This window comes from Nannobrachium achirus, assembly GCF_963921795.1.
Source record: "Nannobrachium achirus genome assembly, chromosome: 4".
NCBI classification, from domain to species: Eukaryota; Metazoa; Chordata; class Actinopteri; order Myctophiformes; family Myctophidae; genus Nannobrachium; species Nannobrachium achirus.
Window position 1 is genome coordinate 48,808,151 of NC_137813.1, and position 20,927 is coordinate 48,829,077.

Consider the following 20,927-nt stretch of genomic DNA (forward strand, 5'->3'; position numbering starts at 1 on the left):
GTCAACTGCCCGTATGTCTTGATAATTGGTAAAACAAACTTTTGGCCTATTTGTGGAGATAAGCGACCAACGGTCGCTTATCTCCCGATTAGGGAGTCTTACTGGTGTAGGCTAGTTCTTGTGAAAAGGCATAGGCCTACATTTTTACATTGAATTGGTTGCAGAAGCTATTTGAAGACATTCGAAACATTTTAAGTAATTTTAACACAAATTACAGATACACAATTTGTATGGGGGACCCTGGCATTTTCTCCCTGCAGGGGGTCCGTCCAGGACCGTCCTACATGAAAAAGTTTGTGAAGCTCAATCAGTGTTCGCCACACGTCACGCACAGTCTCACACACGCTAGGAAGAACTACAACACTGGTTCCCAGTGGGGCGGAGCCGCGGGACCATAGAGTTATAATAGGAAGGGCGGGACATTCAAAACGTTTTCAAAAAACATTCCCAAAAAACTAAGACTTGCAATAAGAAAAAAAAAGCAATGATCTAATAATTTCATTAGACAATAAATAAAATAAAAATCTAAGAAATTCCATAAATTAGAAAACAAATGTAGTGAAAATTGCCGACCATCTTGTAGATCTGCTGTTTTCATCACGGGGCGGGCTAAAAACTGTCTAAAAAAAGTTTTGGGAACCACCGAACTACAAATCCCATAATTCCTCAATGTGGGGCAGGAAACACGTCAGCGCGTAGCACTCCGCCGTCGCAGGATAGGACCCTCCTTCATTCAGCTGTCAGACTTTGGCCACCCTAACCTAAAGTGCAGCTTTTTTGTTTTAGCAAACTGCACAACAGCCAAGCGCTCGCCTTTTATTCAAAGTCGTGCATCGATCAGGTAATCGATCCGTAGCCCCTGCGGATCAGCGGCAGAAGAGCGACGATTGCACGGGAGATAAAACGTAAAAGCCAATCTTTCTTTTTGATCGTTGCTAGCTCCTCTTTTTTTTGCACGAAAGAGAGGGTAGATGCAGGGAGGGAGGGAGTGAAAAAGGCAAAAAAGTCTTTGTGCTTCCCTTCCCCCTTCATCAAAGCAAAGGGGAAATGTCTCTCTCCAAAGGAGGTAAGGATTTGTTACGTTCGGCCTGCTGTTATTTTATCATATGTTTTAATCATGTGCACATTTTGGAGCGCGATTGTGTGTGTGCGTGCGTGTGGAAGTGGGAGTTAGCTGCTATTATACTGTCGCTGTAACCTTATACCAACCAGGTGGAAATAAACTGCACGCTGCCTGGTTGGTGCCTGTGCCTGGAGAGAGAATCAAAAACCAGAAGGTCTATTATATATTAGTGGTTTTCAAACCTTTTCAGCATAATCAGGTCCATTATTTATTCCGCATTTGAGCCACGGACCACTATTTTGATGAGATGTAGCCTCTCCGACCCCAAGACTTGGAATATTTTGTTATCGGTTGGATAAGATTTTGAATTCCATGCTGCTGTATTGATGTGGTACCATCCGGGGGGATAACAGGCATACGTTGATCGAAATAACAATTCTCTACATTCTATAATTGTTTAGACTTCTTGTAACTTGAGTAATGCAAATGTTTAACAATAATTAAACTCTTGAGAGCTTAAAGTGAAACCACAATTTGGTTTCACTTTGCGCTCTCAAGAGTTACAGATCTATAAGGGTCCATTTGGTTTGCAACTCTAAACGATTTAGCTGGGGACCACCTGGAACCCCCCCAAGGACCACTGGTGGTCCCCGAACCACTGGTCTATTTTATTATTGCTGCTTCTGTCATCACGAAACTGCCATCCCCCGGGCAGTGAAACATCCGCCACGGAGCCTGAGGATTTATTAATATTATCACTTAAATATATTATAGTCATCCACGTTGAGAGCGTGCAAAATGCTACATATCGTATTCATAAACAGAGGATGTTACTATGTGTTTTACGTGTGCATTATATTTTTTAAGATAGGCCTACTTATGTTGACGTTGTACACTTGCCAACCCTCGGTGTAGATGGATATAAATATGTTTATTATTCAGCCAGAAATGCTGTATCTTCTGGCTGCACAGCTCATTTGGGCCTAAACTAATGATAATGGTTATTATAATGGTGTAGGCCCAGCAACACCACAGGTGTTTTTCAGCCTTGTGGTTGTCATGACTCATTGACTGACTGGTGTTAGTTGGGTCCTTGTGATTGGTCAAGTTGGGCAACAATTTATTTTTAGAGTCTCATCATCATCTTAAAAACTCTCCCCACCTGTAAATCGAAATATCTTAAAAATATTTCTGCTCGCCTTGGCAACAATTCAATCTATAACATGCCTATATCAATTACACATCTTTGCTGGTTTAAATGTGTAAAAAACCAACAACAAGAAATGGCATTGTTTTAGAAAATCCACACCTTGGAAAATCAAGGTCCTTCCCCCTGCGTCAGACATGGAGGGCATGATGATGATGTCAATTTACATTTCAAGTTCACCGCGTGCTATTACACAATCATACTAGCGTTACCATGGTCGGGAGTACACACTGTTTTGAGAGGGCCGTGCAGATTGGCTGTGTGTGCTGCTCAGGCAATCATAGCCTTTGGCCTACCATGGCATGTTTTGACTTGCATTCCCAGTGACTGCTGCAGACGTTCACTGTTGACACTTAACTGGCTGCAAGCAGTCTGGCATAGCTGCTACACAGCTTCTTTACTGCTATTGTTGTGCAGATGAGACCAGCGCAAACCACATTTCTGACCACTTTGCAGTTAAGTTGGGGCTTTGGTTGATAATGGGCGGAGAACGCCTAAGTGCAATGCAATGCAATTTGCAGCATTGCATTGGCATGTTCAGAGATTTGATTCCCCTAACGCCGGTGATAGGGTTTGTACGGAAGATTATCTGTGCGTGACTCATCATTGTCCATATACGGACCTGCTCCGGGGCCCCGGAGCTTCCTGATGGTGACTCGCCACACAGCTACTGACACTTTGATCCCTTATGCACAATCCAGGAATTCTTTGTATAGTTCTCTCCGCATTCACAAGTGTCTTCTGAACACACCAGCGTAGGCCCCAAGTCAATCGGTGTGTCTTTGTCAGCTCTAAAGGCTCGGCTGTTTAGTTTCACAGTTTGGCTCGGTTCAGAAAACGACATGGGCAGGTCTTGTCACAGAACGCTACAGGAAAAGCCTCAGCCCAATGAGGACAGCAAGCAGCCTGGCCAAGTGAAGTGACATCATATTTCCCAAAGGGTCCTGGACAGCTGTTGTGTTCTGAGAGGATGTGTCCAGTGTGACAGACTGAGTCATCTTCCAGGACTTCCACTCTGCAGCCTCAGACCACAAACGGACAGCACACACGTGCCCCGTGTTGACCACGTATGACTGGCACCCTGACACCCACCTGCTACCTGAGAGAGCAACATGCCATGTGGTTGTCGTAGTCGATTGCAGGGGCATCACAACTTAAGGGGGGGGAAAGTGGGACTGAGTTACTAAGGCCCAAGGTGGAGGGGCCTCGAATTATTTTATACTTTACCTATTGAAAAATACCAGATATACAAGCTCAAAGCTCAGCACCAAGTGCCTCGCTGCAAGCTTATTGATCTGCTATTTTTGAAAAGTCGTGAAAATGTGTGCAAGTCTTTGAATATATGTATTTTTCATGCGAACATTTTTGCAACTCAAATTCTGCTTCTGGTGGGGTCCCTGGAACTAAATATTTTGAGAAGGGGGTCTGTGGCCAAATACATATCCTTTTGGGGGTCCATCACATGAAACAGTTTGAGCACCACTGACATAGAAACGTATATTCAAAGACTTGTCTTGCACACATTTTCACGATTTTTCAAAAATAGCAGATATACAAGCTTGCAGCGCGGCACTCGGTGCCGCGCTGTGAGCTTGTATATCTGCTATTTTTCAATAGTTAACGTACCCAGGGCCCAGAATTTGGTGCGACACCCCTGGTCAATTGTGCCTGTAAACATGCACAGCTTGCCCGTGTCCTGTAATCGTTGGATGCATGTAGTAGGTGTCTCTTTCAAAGTGATATTGAGCTGAAAATGGGCTGCGTTTTATGACAGACAAATTATGGATAGAACTGAACTTGGCGTCCTGTGTTGCTCTTCGTGCGGCGCCAGGACATAGCTGGAGCTCCCTTAGAGCTTTGACATGCCATGTTGTGCTAGATTAGATGTCTGTCGTGTATTTAAAGTATGCAAACTGTTTGTTTTCCTTCACTGACTGCACTCCTTGACACAGCACAGAGCTGAGTAGTGTGGGATTCAGCTTGCTATCTGATATAGTGGACGGAACAATAGACTGCTGTATTTGTCACATCATAGGGAGGTTATTGTGAATGCTCCTTATTTAGTTACAGGGGAAATGCTAATCTATTTTTAGTGACCATGTGTGATTAAAGCACACGTGAATCTTTGTTGCACAGAGAGAGATTCGACGGAAGTGCTCCGGTGTTGCCTATTAAGCCAATGACGGGAACAAACATCAACACCAACATCCTTGTCAAAAAGAATTTGTTGAGCTGTTGAGTTTTTCTTTGTTTTCCTGATAGGCCTGCTAGCTGGGTCATTCTGGCACGGACCCATGGCCCCTTGTGGGAAGTCCCAAGGCTAGGCACTGCTGGTAAAACATGTTTATGAATGGACTGCCACTACTTTCACTGAGAAGGGTCGCAGAGCTCCGGGGCTTGACAGCGACATGTTTATGTTTGTCTTCCACTAGAGATTGACGAATGTAATATCGTTGAACGCTTGAGATTCTGAAAACATTAGGTAGCGTGGGCTTGTTTGCAATGATGGCAAATAAAAAAATAAAAAACCTGTAAGACGGGAAGGAAGCCTTTTTATTTCCTTGGGGTCCCCCCCCCCCCCCCCCTCCATTTCTTTCCCTCTGAGTCATCATACCAATGAAGATTAGTCATTTACAGTACGTTTGCTTCTCTGTCGTCTCTCTCTATTGTGCTGGGACTCAACTTTGAGTACACCTAATCTGATTAGATAGCAAAACAATGTAAATAGTAAATAGTGTTTAGCTCTAGCCTAAATTCGACACAACATCAAAACCCCCTTATTCTCTGAATGAAACATTATTATCCACATGCCCATTTCGTTATCTTTAGGTCAACCACAGAAGTTATAAAGACAATTTATAGATGATCTAAACCAGGAGCCTTCAACAGGTGGTCCGGGACCCCGAGGGTGGTCCTCAGGGTTACTACAGGGGGTCCTCCAAATCTTGTGTGATAGAAACTTTTTTCTTTTCTTTTTTATATTAACCACTTGAACCCTAACGTCTGAGAACTTTAGCCAAAAATAGCAGATCTACAAGCTCACAACACCTAGCAGCGCGAGGCGTTGTGAGCTTGTAGATCGGCTATTTTTGGTAAAGAGATTTGGTGTAGAGGGGAAAAAGAGCAGTTTATTATTTATTGACAGTTCAAGTGGTGAAATATCTGAAAACGCAAATTGACATGAATCCAAAATACACTGATGATTGTGCTGTCAAAGGATTAAACTGTATGAAATCTACAAAAAGGTTGTGGGGGTCCCTGCTTCATCTCTCTCTCTCTCGCTTCATCTCTCTCTCAACCCCTGATCTAAACATTAGATCTTAAGCGTTAGATTCTAAAACCTTTCACCTCTCTCTCTTGCAGGGAAGAAGAAGAGCCCTGGGCTGAAGTTGTCCAAAGAAGTGTTTGAACAGCCCCCACCAGCAGTAGCGGCGTAAGACTCTTCTCTTATCAGGGTTAGGTCGAAGGGTGGAAGCAAAATAAAACTGTTCTCGCTTTTCTTGTGGAATGCCTCTTTAGGAGAATTGGTAATTTATAATTGTCCACCATGGTCCCATATAGAAACACACTGGAAAGAAGAGAGGAAATATGTATGTGCATGTGCCTTAACCACTTAAAAGCATCGGTATTGTGGGGGAAACTTATGCAGAAATTTGCAGATCTACTAGCTCAGAATGCACCACGTTGCGATGCATTTTGAGCTTGTACATTGTGAGCTCAACAATGTATGAGATTTAACTGGTTAATTGACCTCATATGTATATATGCCTTATAGCAATATTAACTTATATTTAACCCATTTAGAACGGGTACACATTTTGTGTATCATTATTTTATGCTTTAACTATTGAAAAATAGCAGATATACAAGCTCACAGCGCAGCACTCGGTGCCGCGCTGCGAACTTGTAGATCTGCTATTTTTGAAAAATCGTGAAAATTAAAATTTTGACCCGATTCTATAAGTGTCTTTTGGATCCTTCTAAGATTTTTTGAAAAACCTATGTTTCTATGTCAGCAATCTGGCCAGCCAGCGTCAAAGAAAAGGACCTTTTCACTTAACTGGAGCTCAGTTAGTCTGTTCTTGAGAGACTACTATGTCAGTGGTGCTCAAACCTTTTCATGTGAAGGACCCCCAAAATGATATTTATTTGGCCACGGACCCCCATCTCAAAATATTTAGTTCCAGGGACCCCCCAGAAGCAAAATTTGAGTTACAAACGTTCGCTTTGAAAATATATAATATTCAAAGATTCGCACAGATTTTCACGACTTTTTCAAAAATAGCAGATCTACAAGCTCGCAGCGCGGCACTCGGTGCCGCGCTGTGAGCTTGTATATCTGCTATTTTTCACTGGTTAAAGCATTCAATCATTTCTAGGCCTAAATGGGTTAATATCATCAATTATTACAATAAGCGTGCGTACATAATGTATTTGACAAATCACCATATGCAAATATCCTGTTTTTGCTTGTTCCTCTCCTGCAGGCCCCCTCGAGATCTTGACTCTAAAGCCTGCGTGACTATTGGAGATAAGGTAACGACGGACCTGAGCAATAAATATATTCCTCCTTTCCGTCTTTGGCTTAAAACTTGCATCATGGAGATGCCTAAAATAGCAGATCTTATATGCGTCACATGATCAAGGCTCGTTGTTGTTGTGAGTTTATAGATCAGCTATCGTATAAATCAGGCTTGCACTCAAAATGTCACTGTGTGCTTTCTTTCTCTCTTGTATCTAGAATTTTGTTGTGAAGGCAGATGACTTGGAGCAGATTGGCGAGCTGGGGCGAGGGGCATACGGGGTGGTGGACAAGATGAGACATGTGCCCAGTGGCGTTATCATGGCTGTCAAGGTAAGCGCACTGCTCAGGTTACCTTGACTTGGCTGAGCAGTGAACACAGTAGATGTACAACTGCTTTTAAAATAGTGCTGTGAGTCACATAGATGTACTCAACATATGCTCTCAACTTGGGGCATGTCCGGATCGATTCTGTGACAGCAAAAAGAAAGAACAGCTGGGGTAGCTTAAGAAAATTGGAGTATTTAAAGGCTTTCACCAAGTCTCTGGAGAATGGATCATTGATAATATTTGAAATGGAAGCATGAAAACAAAGTGGGTTATTAATGCTTGTTTCTAGGGATGTCCCGATCAAGTTTTTTTTGCTTCCGATCCCGTTCACATATTTTTGCTCCCTATCCGATCCCGATCTTTCCCGATCCGATCTTTTGGCAATGCATTAAGAACAAAGAAAAGAAGAAACACATTCACGATGTGCATTAAGGTTGTTTTTTACTGTATCCATGGATATACTGTAGCTTCTTTTTTCTCACTTAGTGCAGCATTGGATCAAAACAAAAATAAAAATAAAGCTTATCAGCTTATTTTTATATATTATTAAAAGAAAATCACGATCTTCTTCTCCCAATTCCGATCCGATCTTTTTCACCCCGATCCGATACGGGATCGCCGATCCCGATCGGGACATCCCTACTTGTTTCTTTTGCCCACTGAACACCGGAAACTACAAGTGTTATTTGCAAGATCCCACATGAGAAATTGTGAATCTATGCATGACAAAGAAAGCAAAAGAAAACTGGCAAAATATGGGAATCTCTAATAAAACTTGTCTCCCTATGTTGAAGGCCTGCACCACAAAGTGATTCGCCTTTTCCCTATTTCACAGTGCATGGTTTTCATGTCTCTAATCTTGCTTTTAAACCAGAGTTGATTCCATTCTCATCCCATTAGCATCAATACAGCTTCAGTTAAAATTGGACTTGCTATATAGATTGTAGTCTGGCTTCAAAATAAGACTTGCTTAGATAAGCTGATGTGAAACCTTTGTATGTGATTTGTCAACACAGATTATTTTGAAGTCTGCATGTACTAGAAGTTCACAAACTCACTTAATGGCGATTTAGGTGCATGGTCATTGTTGTGTCTGTGCCTGTTAATATTAATAGCACCATTAACATTTAGCACCATTAGACACCTTGAGGTGTCACGCTCAAAGGGTTTTAATATATTTTGTTTTGTTAAGTAGGGCGGGTAGCCAGTGAGAGAGAGCAGTGTGAGATCGCACTTAAGGCGTTACCTCTACATATACACAATGGTCATGAATAAAATAAAACATATTTTCGTGAGGACTGGGGTCGTGGACCACTCGCGAATGGTAACTAGGGATGGGACGATATGAAAACGATTTACGATATTATCGCGATAATCAAAATCCATTATCCTGGGGCGGAACATTTGCCAAAAAATAGCAGATCTACAAGCTCACAACGCGTCGCGGCGCGTTGTGAGCTTGTGGATCGGCCAATTTTTGTCAAAGGCATTTGATAGAGTGAAAAAAAAGACTGTATCAAGTACTACTATTTTAATATTTTGCATTGGCCTTGAGTGGCTTTCAGTTAGCCCGCCATAGCTGACTATGGTGGAAGTGGATTATTTAGGTAATGGACGACACAGGCATCCTGCCAGGGGCAGCAACTTGGCGGAACAGCATGGATGCTCGCCCCCTTTAAAAAAAAGTGATATTTGCACATTTTCAGTTTGAGTGATATTTTCAGTTTTCCATTTCTCATATGCACATCACGTCAATGATATCATGTCCCTCTGTGGGTCATTTAACCATGGCTGAGTGAGCTCTTTGACTCTAGTCTGTGAGCTAGTCAGGCCTGGAAAGGTCTCCCACACAGAAGTACGTGATGGGGATGGGGGTTGGGTAGGTTGACGTCACCGCAGGTCTCCCCAGTGGAAGCCAGAGGTAGGGTTAGTTTGGGAATCTATTGAACCTTGAGTTAGTAATGTAACTCATACCACCAAATGCTGTTCAATCCAATCTTTATTTCAGACTCAAGGTCCATATCACATACCAAATGACAAATTACACAAATCGGTACAACCTAAAAAAATCTGTCCACATAATATGCTAAAAGTCTGTAGAGGCTGTTGCACCAATTGACCAACGTCTCCAAATCATAGAACCGATTAGAAGTAGAACTCATCACAGGGTTGATTAAACTCACAATAACACAGTTGTCAGACTGTTCTAAACAACACATGAAATTGGACATGAGGGGCTTGACAGGTAGGCACTCCCAAGCTATGCCGTGGTTACTTCTGTTTGTTATTTATGAGACTTATTGAGCGGTGCTCCTGGAAGGAGCTAAGCTCCAACATCTGGCTTTGTCCCCGGGCTCTGAAGCATGGCCTACATCTGGCAACACATCGCCCAAAGTTTGTTGTACGCCCAGGGTCACATTGGCCAAGCTTTGCGGGATGCTTAACACATGCGAAGCCAAGGTTTCTAACATTTCTAGCTGTTGCTGCTGCCGTCGTTCACTTACGCTTTATTTTGAAGATCCTCAGAAGCTTTGTGCGAGTGTCCACTGACGATTGAAGAAGAAAATCCATTTATTTACAATCGCTCGCGAAACTAAAATCCAAACCGGGGCGTTCTTTGCACCTCATTCATAGATAAAGCCCTTTTTATGTTTCAGCCTAGAATGGAAATCAATGCAGCCTTGTCGCGCCATTTTCTCTCTCTCTCTGAGCTACGGGGTGACGTATGGACTAGGGTCATTCACATGGCACACAGCATGCACATAGAGCTGTACAAGTTAACCCCTTGTTGTCTCGTTGAGGGACGAGACAACTCCTTTTGGCAGAGTGACCCCTAGTGGCCTTATCTCGTTACTGAACGAGTTTGGCTCCTTGGGTGTTAAAGAAATGTCCTCATAAATCGCACCGCTCACTTCACACTAGGTGTGATTATCTTTTATATATAAATTACTTACGGTAATAATAATCAAATTGTTATTATGAAAGAGGAGTTCGCCCAGGTCGCCATACAAGCTAGAACAGCCTCTGGAACCTGGCAACCCGTATCAATGATGCAACTTTGTCTCCGTCTGCAGAGGATCCGGGCCACAGTCAACACCCTGGAGCAGAAGAGGCTACTAATGGACCTGGATATTTCCATGAGGACGGTGGACTGCTTCTTCACCGTCACGTTCTACGGTGCCCTCTTCAGAGAGGTCAGTAATATACCCTGAGGCCTGTCACCCTTTGTCAGCCTTCTGGTTGGTCCCTGACTGACCAACCAGCACGCTCTTTCTGCCTTGTTCAGCCCTGGTTCTGCCTCAAGGTTGTTTATGTTTTTTTTTTGGGTGGCAAAAATATATATGATATGCCCAGTCACTATACTGCACCTGTGATGTTACTTTTTTATGAAGCAACTGAAAAACACATAATTTCAATTGTAGTGGATGGTTTTTGTCCAACCAGGAAACGGCAACCAATGGCTGCAAACAGGGGCACCACCACGGGCGGGACTTTACAAAGTGTCAATTATTACATAATCGTCTAATCGCAATTATTTGACATAATCGCAATTATTTTGTCACAATCGTTGACATGTTGAAAAGTGTCCTTATATTTTCAAACATTTTCAAAAATATCAATGTCCTTTCCTTTTTTAAGTATAAAACTTATCAAATGTCAGTCATTTCTTTGTATATTTAGGTTATGTGTCATATCTGCTGTGTGCAACTTCAAAGCATACAAGCCAAACAAATGTAATTGTCCACAACAAAATCTTTAATCACGATTATTTGAGTGACAATCATCGTGTTAAATGTCATAATCGTGACAGCCCTAAATACCCTATATACTTTGTTGACTGGAGTTCTGCAGGGGTCTATACTTGCCCCATGAAAATAGCACCTATAAGCTCACAACACATCACAACACACTGTGAGCTTTTTAGATCTGCTATTTTCACTAAATGTTAATTCACATATTCCATAAAAGGGACAAGGACGGAATTAATTTGCAAGTGTGACTCATGTCGCGTCAACCACACTGGTTAGACTGACACAATATGTCCATATATGGGCATTCCCAGATATGGCCTTAACCTGCTTGCTGCCTTCAATTGCCAGAATCTTAACTTTTAATGTTTTTAATGTGCACGAGGTGCACGGGTCATGCACTGATAATGCACAGATGCTGCACCACACGTGTGCACGCCATTCACAGCTTTCAAACAAAAATAATCCGCTTGGAAATCCGTTCATGCATTCAAAAGATCTAGGCTATTGTGTTTTCTTCAAATGTAAACAAACATAGCTGCCATGTTTGAAAGATAGAGCTGTTCTGGGAGTCGAACATGGCATTTTGTGATCATTCCATTCCATGGGCTTAATATTGATGGGCATAAAAGGGATTCTATTAGTGTGGTTGCCCTAACCAGGCATCATCTGGGAATCAGATGTAGATGTCAGCTCCATATATGGAGATCTAAGTGATGATCCAGTCGTCTCCATGTATGGATAATCCGGATTTGATGAGTTCAGTGTGGTGATCTTCATATATGGATATCCAGGTGATGATAGTCAGCTGTCTTGGCCATATGGAGCGTCCATATATGGGCATTGCCAAATATGGGCTTAATATTGATGACATCCGGGATCTCCATATATGATTGCCAGAACAGGCTGTCTTGGTCATTGAGTCAACAATGTGATGTCACAACAGGTCAGCTATAGACATTGAGGCGTTACCCACTCACTCACTGACTGACTCACTGACGGACAAGATGTGCTGGTTTTCATTTTGTAATTGCGACCTACAGTCGCAATTACAACATGCCCAGAATTGGGACGCTAGTGTTCAAGTGGAGAGAAAAACAATAATGTGTAGGATCCTAGACTCTAGATCAGGGTTCCCCAATTAGTTTTCCACAAGGACCGAATTATGTCTAGGGTACCAAGCCGAGGGCCACAACATTGCAGGGGGAAACGGTGGCGTTCCCACTACTCCAGCCACAGTTTTCGTCGTTGTCGGGTGAAAATCTTGTATGTCCAAAACCGTTCGTTTTGAATTTATCATTTTAAAAATGATTTAACAGCCGATGATTTAACAGCCGATCTACAAGATCTACAAGCACACAACGCCTCGCGTGCGAGGCGTTGTGTGCTTGTAGATCGGCTGTTTTCACTACTTTTGTGTGACGGCCTTGTATGATTTGCGAAAGAACGTACAAATTTGGAGATACGAGATTTCCACCCGACAACGACGATATACTAGTGTTGTTGCTGCTCTTATACCACCATTATTACTGGGGTTGGTGTGGGCCAGACAGTAGCCCCCCTCGGGCCGCAAATGGCCCGCGAGCCACCTATTGGGGAACCCTGCTCTAGATCCTACACATTATTATGAGTATCATCTTGGTACGTTTCATGTACGATCATCCTGACCATCTGACTTAATGCTTGTTCAACGCTGTGTTGTCAGGGGGACGTGTGGATCTGTATGGAGCTGATGGACACCTCTCTGGATAAGTTTTATAAGAAGGTCATAGAGAAGGGCATGACCATCCCAGAAGACATCTTGGGAAAGATCACTGTAGCAGTACGTCTATGACTTCTATATCAAAATGTTTTGTTTTTCCACCGCATTTTCATTATTTCATTATTATTTTTTTGTCATGCTGTATACCCATGGTTCTCAACCTTTTCAGGCTGCGACTACCAAAATATTCATATTTTTACTGGGGATCCCACAACCCTGCACAAGCACTTGGAATTGTTGAAGTTGGCATTATATTTCGTTTTACTCGATCTGTTCCATTGTGAGCATGTATATCGGCTATTTTCACAATTTATGCTTCTAATATTTGACAATTTGCTCAATGTTTGACCAGAGGTCCTAAAAAGGTCTTAAAAGTCCTTAAATTGACACTTTAGAAATGTGCAGATACTCTCTATACACATATACTGTATCTTCGTTTGTTTACTGTTGAGTAAGAAAACAATGTTTCACACCTGGGGACCCCCAAAAATAATTTGCAGTCCACTTTTCATGCCTAATATCCCTGGTTCGTTGATCACTCTTCTCCGTCTTTGGTCCTTTGCAGATAGTTAAGGCATTAGAGCACCTGCACAGCAACCTGTCAGTGATACACAGAGGTAAGCAGAGAACTGTATTTGTATCATTATTCTTTGGTCAATTTAGACTCACTTACAAAGACATACGTTGCCTGTTGCTGATCAAAAAAAAAAAACGATTTCCCTTTCCAGATGTGAAGCCCTCCAATGTTCTCATCAACACTCAGGGCCAAGTGAAGATGTGTGATTTTGGCATCAGTGGCCATCTGGTGGACTCGGTAGCCAAAACAATGGATGCTGGCTGTAAGCCCTACATGGCGGTAAGCAGGGTCTTGGGAGAATTGGACAGAGACTTGTAGCATAGAACAGTGGTTCTCAACCTTTTCAGGCCGCGACCCCCAAAATAATCATATTTTAGCTGGGGACCCCCCCACCCTGATGAGCACTAAGAGTTTAGGCATTACATTGTGTATAACACGGTTCTATTGTGAAAATAGCCAATCTACATGCTCACAACGCCTCACGTTGCAAGGCGTTGTGAGCATGTAGATCGTCTATTTTCACAATTTCTACCTCTAATGTTTGATGACAATTTGGCCAGTTTCATTTGTCATTTTAGAGGTATTAAAAAGTCCTTAAATTGTCACTTTATAAATGTGCAGATACCCTCGATACACTTAAACTTTATGTTGGTTTGTTTACTGTTGAGTGAGTTTAGTAAAGTAATTAGTAAAAGTTAAACTTTACTAATTACTTTTGAGGCTCACTTAGGCTTGGTCCCAGGCAACATAACCAATCTTCAAGCCTCTTTTAATTGAGCCAGAGCATGACCTCATCATAGCTAGATTCCCTCCCAGCCATTTAGAAATCTTGTTTTTAGATGCCTTCCTAAGCACTGGGACACCTCGCCAGTGAAGCTTAAATCCATAATGTTGTTTAAAAAGGGGCCTATAATTCACCTCCTGAAACATGGTTTTACTCACAGGCTCTTCGATCATTCGGGGTCACCCAAATGTTTATAAACGATACTGTTATTCTAATGCTCTGCAAACATAATTAATATTTTTAATAATTTAACATGTTTGAAATCAGTACGAAGGTACAGTAACAAAACTATGCTAAAAGGATACCACAAAAAGCCCAGCGTTGCGTGTTTCCATTTGTTGTCCATAGCAGAAGCATCAATGACTTACTTATTGTCAAAAGGAATATTGCTGTCACTTATTGTTTATTGCTGTCAATTATCCTGTTGTAGCCTGAACGGATCAACCCTGACCTCAACCAGAAAGGCTACAGTGTCAAGTCAGACATATGGAGTCTAGGAATTACTATGGTGAGTAGAACTGCAATTCAACACGCACTTCGCCAGCTTTCATGTTTTTTTGGCATAAAGAGTTAAGTCCTATATAATTAGTCCTATGTCAGATATCGAAGATAGCAGATCTACAAGCTCACGATGTGTTGCATCAAAATGGATTTTATGTTTCACCTGTTATTTATGAACAGAAAAGGGGGGCTTGCAACTCACTTTTGATAGCTCCAAGTTTATTAATGACCACAAACTACAAAGCAGCTCTGATAGAGATATATCACCTGTTATTTATCACACGCAAAATAGGGATGCTAGGATTAAAAGGTAAACCAATATATTCTAACTCATCTCAATTATTTTAGATGTTATTTAATTCAATGTGTGATTGGCATAGAATCTACATACCAAACAGAAAATGTATAGTACCTGACTCAAAATACAAGCATCTGCCTTCAATAGGTTTTTATATTGTAGAACAGTAACCCTAACCCAGTACATCATGGAGCCCTGAACAAAACCTTCAAATCCAGCTCAGAAATAAAAAGCACGTTACAGTTTACTGAATGGAATCCTTTTGTTGTATATCTGATTCCCTGTCGTTTCTTCCTAGATCGAGCTGGCCATTCTGAAGTTCCCCTATGACTCGTGGGGCACGCCATTCCAGCAGCTCAAGCAGGTGGTCGATGAGCCATCTCCACAGCTGCCTACCGACCGCTTCTCCCCAGAGTTCGTAGATTTCACCTCCCAATGGTGAGTGAGCAAGCGAGCCTCTGACTCACTGTACACAATGGCTTGTTTTGCTTCCCTTGGTGTAAAATCAAGCAGTGGCTTCCAGTGTCCACCAGGGGTCAGTGTTCTGCTCTCCCTTTAGTAAACATGAGGCATTTCAGGAACATGCTCCCATGCTTATTTTTATATAACAGCTGTTCATGTTTCTACTTTTATTGCTAAGTTCAACACAATATAACATTCCCAGGACAGACTCATACATTGTAATGAAGCACTTATTTCCATTGTGGTCCTCTAACATAAAATGCTGGTGAATATTTTGTTTAATTATTATTTTTATAATGTTTTTTTTTTAATTTCCTCCCCATCTTAACAGCTTAAGAAAGAAGCCAATCGAGAGACCAGCCTACACAGAATTAATGGTAAGTTTGAATCTTAAATGTTATGGCATTGGGTACTGAATTCATTTAGCTTTTTTTCCTTTCCCTCCATGGTTTCCTCCATCCTTGAATTCCAGTCAGGGGGGCCAGTTGTCCGGATTTAAAATGAATCAAACACGGAACTGAAAGTTCCTATGATTGGCCGCTAGTTGCGCTGTTCTGGTAACAGAAGCAACATGTTTCTCCATAGGATTCCATTCATTTCCCCTGAACTTTTACGTTTGATTTTCTAACCTTAATAAACATTGTCACAAATACTTTATGGTTCGTGTCGCTTAGTGTAAAGCCTCGTTTCAATGACCATGATATGCGGTTTCTGAGAATATGGTCCAATCTATGTTATAATTGATGTTAAAGAAGGGTATGCTGTAGGAGGGGCTTGTGATCATAGTCTTGTGATGATTCTTCTTCGTGTGCTTTATTTTCGGCAAGCTCAAGACAATGTCCCATGTATCCCTGCGGTTGCACCTGACCATTGGCAGCCAATAGCATTCCTTGGTACCATGATGGCGACACCCATACAAGGGCAAAAAAAAAGCTTCATTTTTGCAGCATAGAAACCTTCCCACCATCCATATTTCTTACAGTCTATGATTCCAGTTCACTATGGCTCTTGCTTGTGTCCACAAGAGGCCAGGCTTCCCCAATTAACCCACCATCTGTGGTGTGCATTTGTTGTAAAATAGTAATAAACCCATTTAGTGTTCTGTACCTTTAATCCTTTCTGTCATCGACAGTGGTGGAAAGTAACTTGATTTACTCGAGTCATTTACTTTACTATAATTTACTTGAGTATTTCCATTTTTCAATTCTTACTACTTCTACTCCACTCCACTACATCTTAGTGGCAAATAATGTACTTTTTTACTTCACTACAGTTATTTGAAAACTTTAGGTACAAGTTTCATTAACCCCCGTTAAACCCCTATTGGATACTTGAAAAAACTTGTGAATGCAACATTCTGCATAATGATTACTTTTACTCTTGTCCCTTTTTCTTTTTTCTTTTTTAATTTTTATTTGCAGTTCGTTACATGTACATACATTCACAAGGTCAACATATTACATCATTTTGATTATCACACTCAGTCCATTTTAAATGTTCGTGGTGTCATTTTGTTGGGTTCCATATTCAGTCCAGTTCTCCCATTTCTCAAGGAACAGTTCTTGTATCCTGAGTTTGTGTGTAAATCTCTCCATCACATACAGTACATTTCCTCCACAATGCACAGCCACTGCTCACAAGTTGGAGGGTCACTTTTATACCACAATCTTGTTATTGCTTTTTTGCTGGCTGCCAGCAGCACCTTGACCAGATACATGTGTCATCTCCATGTGCGTTTTACTCTTGGCATTTTAAGTATATTTTGATGCTAATACTTTTGTACTCAAGCGAAATCCTGAATACAGAATGTTTACTTGTAATAGACTATAGCCACGTCATGTGGTATTGCTACAAAAACATCCATTTACTTTTACATTTAACTCGTTTACTGTACTTACTGTACTAATGGTTTTCCATTGTTGTGGGCAGAGTTTAGCCCTGAATCTGCGACACAGAAAGCTGACCGGAATGAAAATGCGAATTTGAACTAATTCACTGCCCTTTAAAAAAATATACATTTTCAGGCTGAACTGCCCCGTCTCCATAGACTTCCATGTAATCCATAGTGCATGGATCATGCACGCCCATGCACAGATAATGCACCACGTGTGGGCACACGGTTCACAGCTTTCAAACAAAAAAATCCGCTTGGAAATCCGTTCAGGCCTTCATGAGATAGCAGCTATTATGTTTTCTTCAAATGTAAACAAACATGGTAGCCATGTTTGAAAGATGGGGTTGATATGGGGGTCAAACATGCAATTTTGCGGTCGTGATCATGCCTAGTAGAAGTGGCCGTGTCAGACAATGGGAATAACTCTGGGAAACTTGTGAGCGGGCCGTCTATGAGTTAATCTATCAGTTGCAGGCATAAACATTAGCCGACCGTTTCTACAACCGCGACGCGAGGCGGGACTACGGCTGCTATGACGTAATCGCCGTAGCGGTCAAAATCGTTAAGCAACAGCCTTCCGTGACGGGGTCCCACCCCTGTTACTGAACTCTGTGGTTCCCATGGCGACGCGACCACGCAGCAGGCGTTGTAGACGCTACGTGGAAAGGTAGTCTCTGGCGTTGTAGGGACGGCTGAGACGGCGGCAGGTTGATCTATCGAGCGCTGATCATTTCCGGTTACCGTTGTCATCTGCCGTTGCCGTAGCGTTGCTTAAAGTCGCTATTATAAAGATTCTGCAACTTCATGGAATATTTACAAAAATTGAAAACAAACAAGCCGCCAGAGATTAGAATGTGTATGTGTGCACATGCACAGAAAATAGCCATGAGCTACAAACTCACAACATGCATTTCTCCCGGTCAGGGTACGTCCACACATCAGTCTTGTAACGAGTGGAAACTCGTTACAAGACTGCACTAGGCTGCATCCAGGCAGTCGACAGAGGCGTTAACCCCCATCCACTCCCTCTGTCCCGTCCTGTCTGGATGCGCCCTCAGGAAGACCATAGTCATACATACGTCGCACGCCATTCCAAACTGTTTTCAGAGAGGCCACGTGACTTACTGTATCATACATGATAATTTCGGCCCGTGTCATAGGCTCTAAGTAAAAAAGAAACCATCAGTGAACTATTCCACAATCTCTGAATTCTATATAGAGTCTGGAACTACAGCTCCTGAACGGCGTGTAATGGAAACTGGCATTTCCGCTAATGTCATTTCTTCTAAGCAGCAAGCTAAATATGCTTAGATGAATTTTATTTATATTAGTAGGGCTGTCACAATTATTACATAATCGTCTAATCGTGATTATTTGACATTATCGCAATTATTTTGTCATAATCGTCATTATCTTGAATGTTGAAAAATGACCGAAATAGTGGAAATAGCAGATCTACAAGCTCACAACGCGTCGCATCGCGACGCGTTGTGAGCTTGTAGATTGGCTATTTCCACTATCAAAGTAGTAAGTTGTCAAATATGTCAGTAATTTATTTGTGTATTTAGATTATGTGTCATATCTACCATGTACAACTTCAAAGCCTAAAAGCCAAACAGAAATGTAATTATCAACGACAAAAACATAATCGCCAATTATTTGAGTGACAATTTATCATCATGTAAAATGTCATATTGTGACAGCCCTATATATTAGGATAAATGGTGCACGATGTGAAACGGAAAACAGAAGTGAGGAGGAGGCTTCACTTCCTCTTTAACCGGTTACTCATCGTTCTTCTAGCGTTATCCCAGACTGTACGACGGGAGCATTTGCAAATCACGGAGTCAACAGTCTGGCCACGCGAGACTAGTGTAATTCAGTAGCGTCAGTTCAGCAAAAGCTAAGGTATGGCAACACACCAGTCATGTTGCCATACCTTAGCAACAAGCATGATACATTTATTTTAAGAAGTACATTTTTTTCCCCCCGTTTCTACGGGCTGGATATGGCAGCCTGGAACGGTTGTTCAAGTGCAGCTAAACTTGGCATGTTAGTAAACGTGCCACAATTAACAATAATGCATTGCACCTGTGCAGCTGACCTGCGGAACCTGGGAATATACTGTACCATCTTGTCAAGATGGGGAGAATACAAGTGTGTAGAATATAATTATAATACCTTGTTAAAGGGATCATTTTGTAAAACTTTGCATTTGTAGTTATTTTACTGTAACAACATAATAACCAGCACAGATAGACAAAGAGACATTCATGGATTTATATTTTAAAGTAACTTTTATTTTACCCCCTGGACCCAGGGTATGGCAGCTGCATAGTGTGTGCCAGCGGCTACGTCATTGTAGTCCTTAGCGGCCATTTCTTGGGTCAAAACACAGGTGTTTCAATTGTTTGATTGCATAGAGCTAATGCTATAGTCTAATCGGAACACCTGTGTAAGGCTGTGTTTACCCAAGAAATGGCCGCTCTTAGAACTACATTTGGCACACCCTATACCCCTGCCATACCCAATTGACGCCCCTGGTGTACTTCCACTGTCTGTGTCTTTTCTCACAATCTTTTCACAATTACTTCTACAGCAACATCCCTTTCTCATCCTGCATAACTCCAAAGACACAGACGTGGCCAGTTTTGTCAAGGTGGTCCTGTCTGACTGACGGGGCTTCGCTCTCTCTCTCCACTGCACCGACCCTTCAGGGTAGGCCGGGGCGGGGAGGCCTCTCCACCAGCGCCCCCCGGTGGCCGCTTACCTTTTCAACTCACTGGAATTACATTATGCAGACTGTCGATACGCCCACACACACACACACACACACACACACACACACACACACACATGGTAGGGGTGAACCCAAAGACTGAAGCCACTGGAGTGTGAGTGTGGTGGGTAAATATGAACTCAAGTGGTCCAAAACCGACCGGAGAGGTTTAAATTTGCGCACCCCCCCTCACCCCATACACACCCACACACACTTCCCCTGTGTTTTGCTCAATTACCCAATTTGACAGATACCAACTGAATTTTGACTTTCTTTACTTTCGTTTTAAAAAAGTAGCAGATCTACAAGCTCGCAGCGCGGCACTCGGTGCCGCGCTGTGAGCTTGTATATTTGCTATTTTTCACTGGTTAAAGCGCTCTCTCTCTCTCTCTCTCTCTCTCTCTCTCTCTCTCTCTCTCTCTCTCTCTCTCTCTCTCTCCTGAAACAGACAGAGCCAGCCATTATTTCTTTGTCACTCGTTATGCTAAATATGAATTTCATCTGCAAAAAAAGAAAAGAAAAACAGTTCTTGTTTATGTTTCTGTGTAATGAAAACGATTTACATTATGCATTGGTATGTTTTCTCATTATACAGTTTTTATTTGTGTTTTTCTAAATACTGTATTTCGACATTGAGCGTGAATTACAATGACCCTTGTTTCTATTGTATATATCGGGTGAAGAGCAGCAGATTGATCAGTGGTTCTGATCCCCCTGTGTTGAGATTCCACGCCGGGTCAAACCAAAGTATGTCGTTCAGAGGGAGTTTATTTTTTACCTAGATCAGCGATTCTCTCATTTCAAGAGTCTGCCGGTTCGATTTATATTTATTCAACCCATTTATAAGACCTGGAAGGCATCTGTGTCACTCTAGATTGTAACCACTTCTTTAACCATTATTTTATGCTTTAACTATACAAAGAAAGAGCAGATTCGCGAGCTTGTAGATCTGCTATTTTTTGAGAAATCGTGATTTCGTTTGCAAATTCTTGAATATAT

At 42.0% G+C, this 20,927-nt stretch overlaps 1 protein-coding gene across 2 annotated transcripts; it reads left to right on the forward strand.

Moving 5' to 3' along the window:
- Positions 1-791: 791 nt before the first annotated feature.
- Positions 792-20,215, forward strand: LOC308283611 (dual specificity mitogen-activated protein kinase kinase 6). 2 transcript variants are annotated; one of them, XM_080724074.1, is made up of 12 exons: positions 792-1,066; positions 5,634-5,703; positions 6,758-6,806; positions 7,012-7,125; positions 10,197-10,316; positions 12,577-12,693; positions 13,199-13,250; positions 13,362-13,489; positions 14,425-14,502; positions 15,092-15,231; positions 15,587-15,632; positions 19,749-20,215. In XM_080724074.1, the coding sequence occupies exons 1-12, from the start codon at positions 1,048-1,050 to the stop codon at positions 19,824-19,826; spliced, it is 1,011 nt and encodes a 336-aa protein (XP_080580200.1). In that variant the 5' UTR covers positions 792-1,047; the 3' UTR covers positions 19,827-20,215. The 2 variants fall into 2 exon arrangements, with proteins under 2 accessions (XP_080580200.1, XP_080580199.1); XM_080724073.1 differs by having other exon boundaries at positions 13,199-13,489.
- The last annotated feature ends 712 nt before the right edge of the window (positions 20,216-20,927 follow it).

What these genes read in the sequence shown, in the direction of transcription:
- LOC308283611 (XM_080724073.1), top strand. An exon ending in ACGGTGCCCTCTTCAGAGAG is followed by an intron (nt 10,317 to 12,576) that starts GTCAGTAATATA and finishes CTGTGTTGTCAG; the next exon opens with GGGGACGTGTGGATCTGTAT. An exon ending in GCTGTAAGCCCTACATGGCG is followed by an intron (nt 13,490 to 14,424) that starts GTAAGCAGGGTC and finishes ATCCTGTTGTAG; the next exon opens with CCTGAACGGATCAACCCTGA.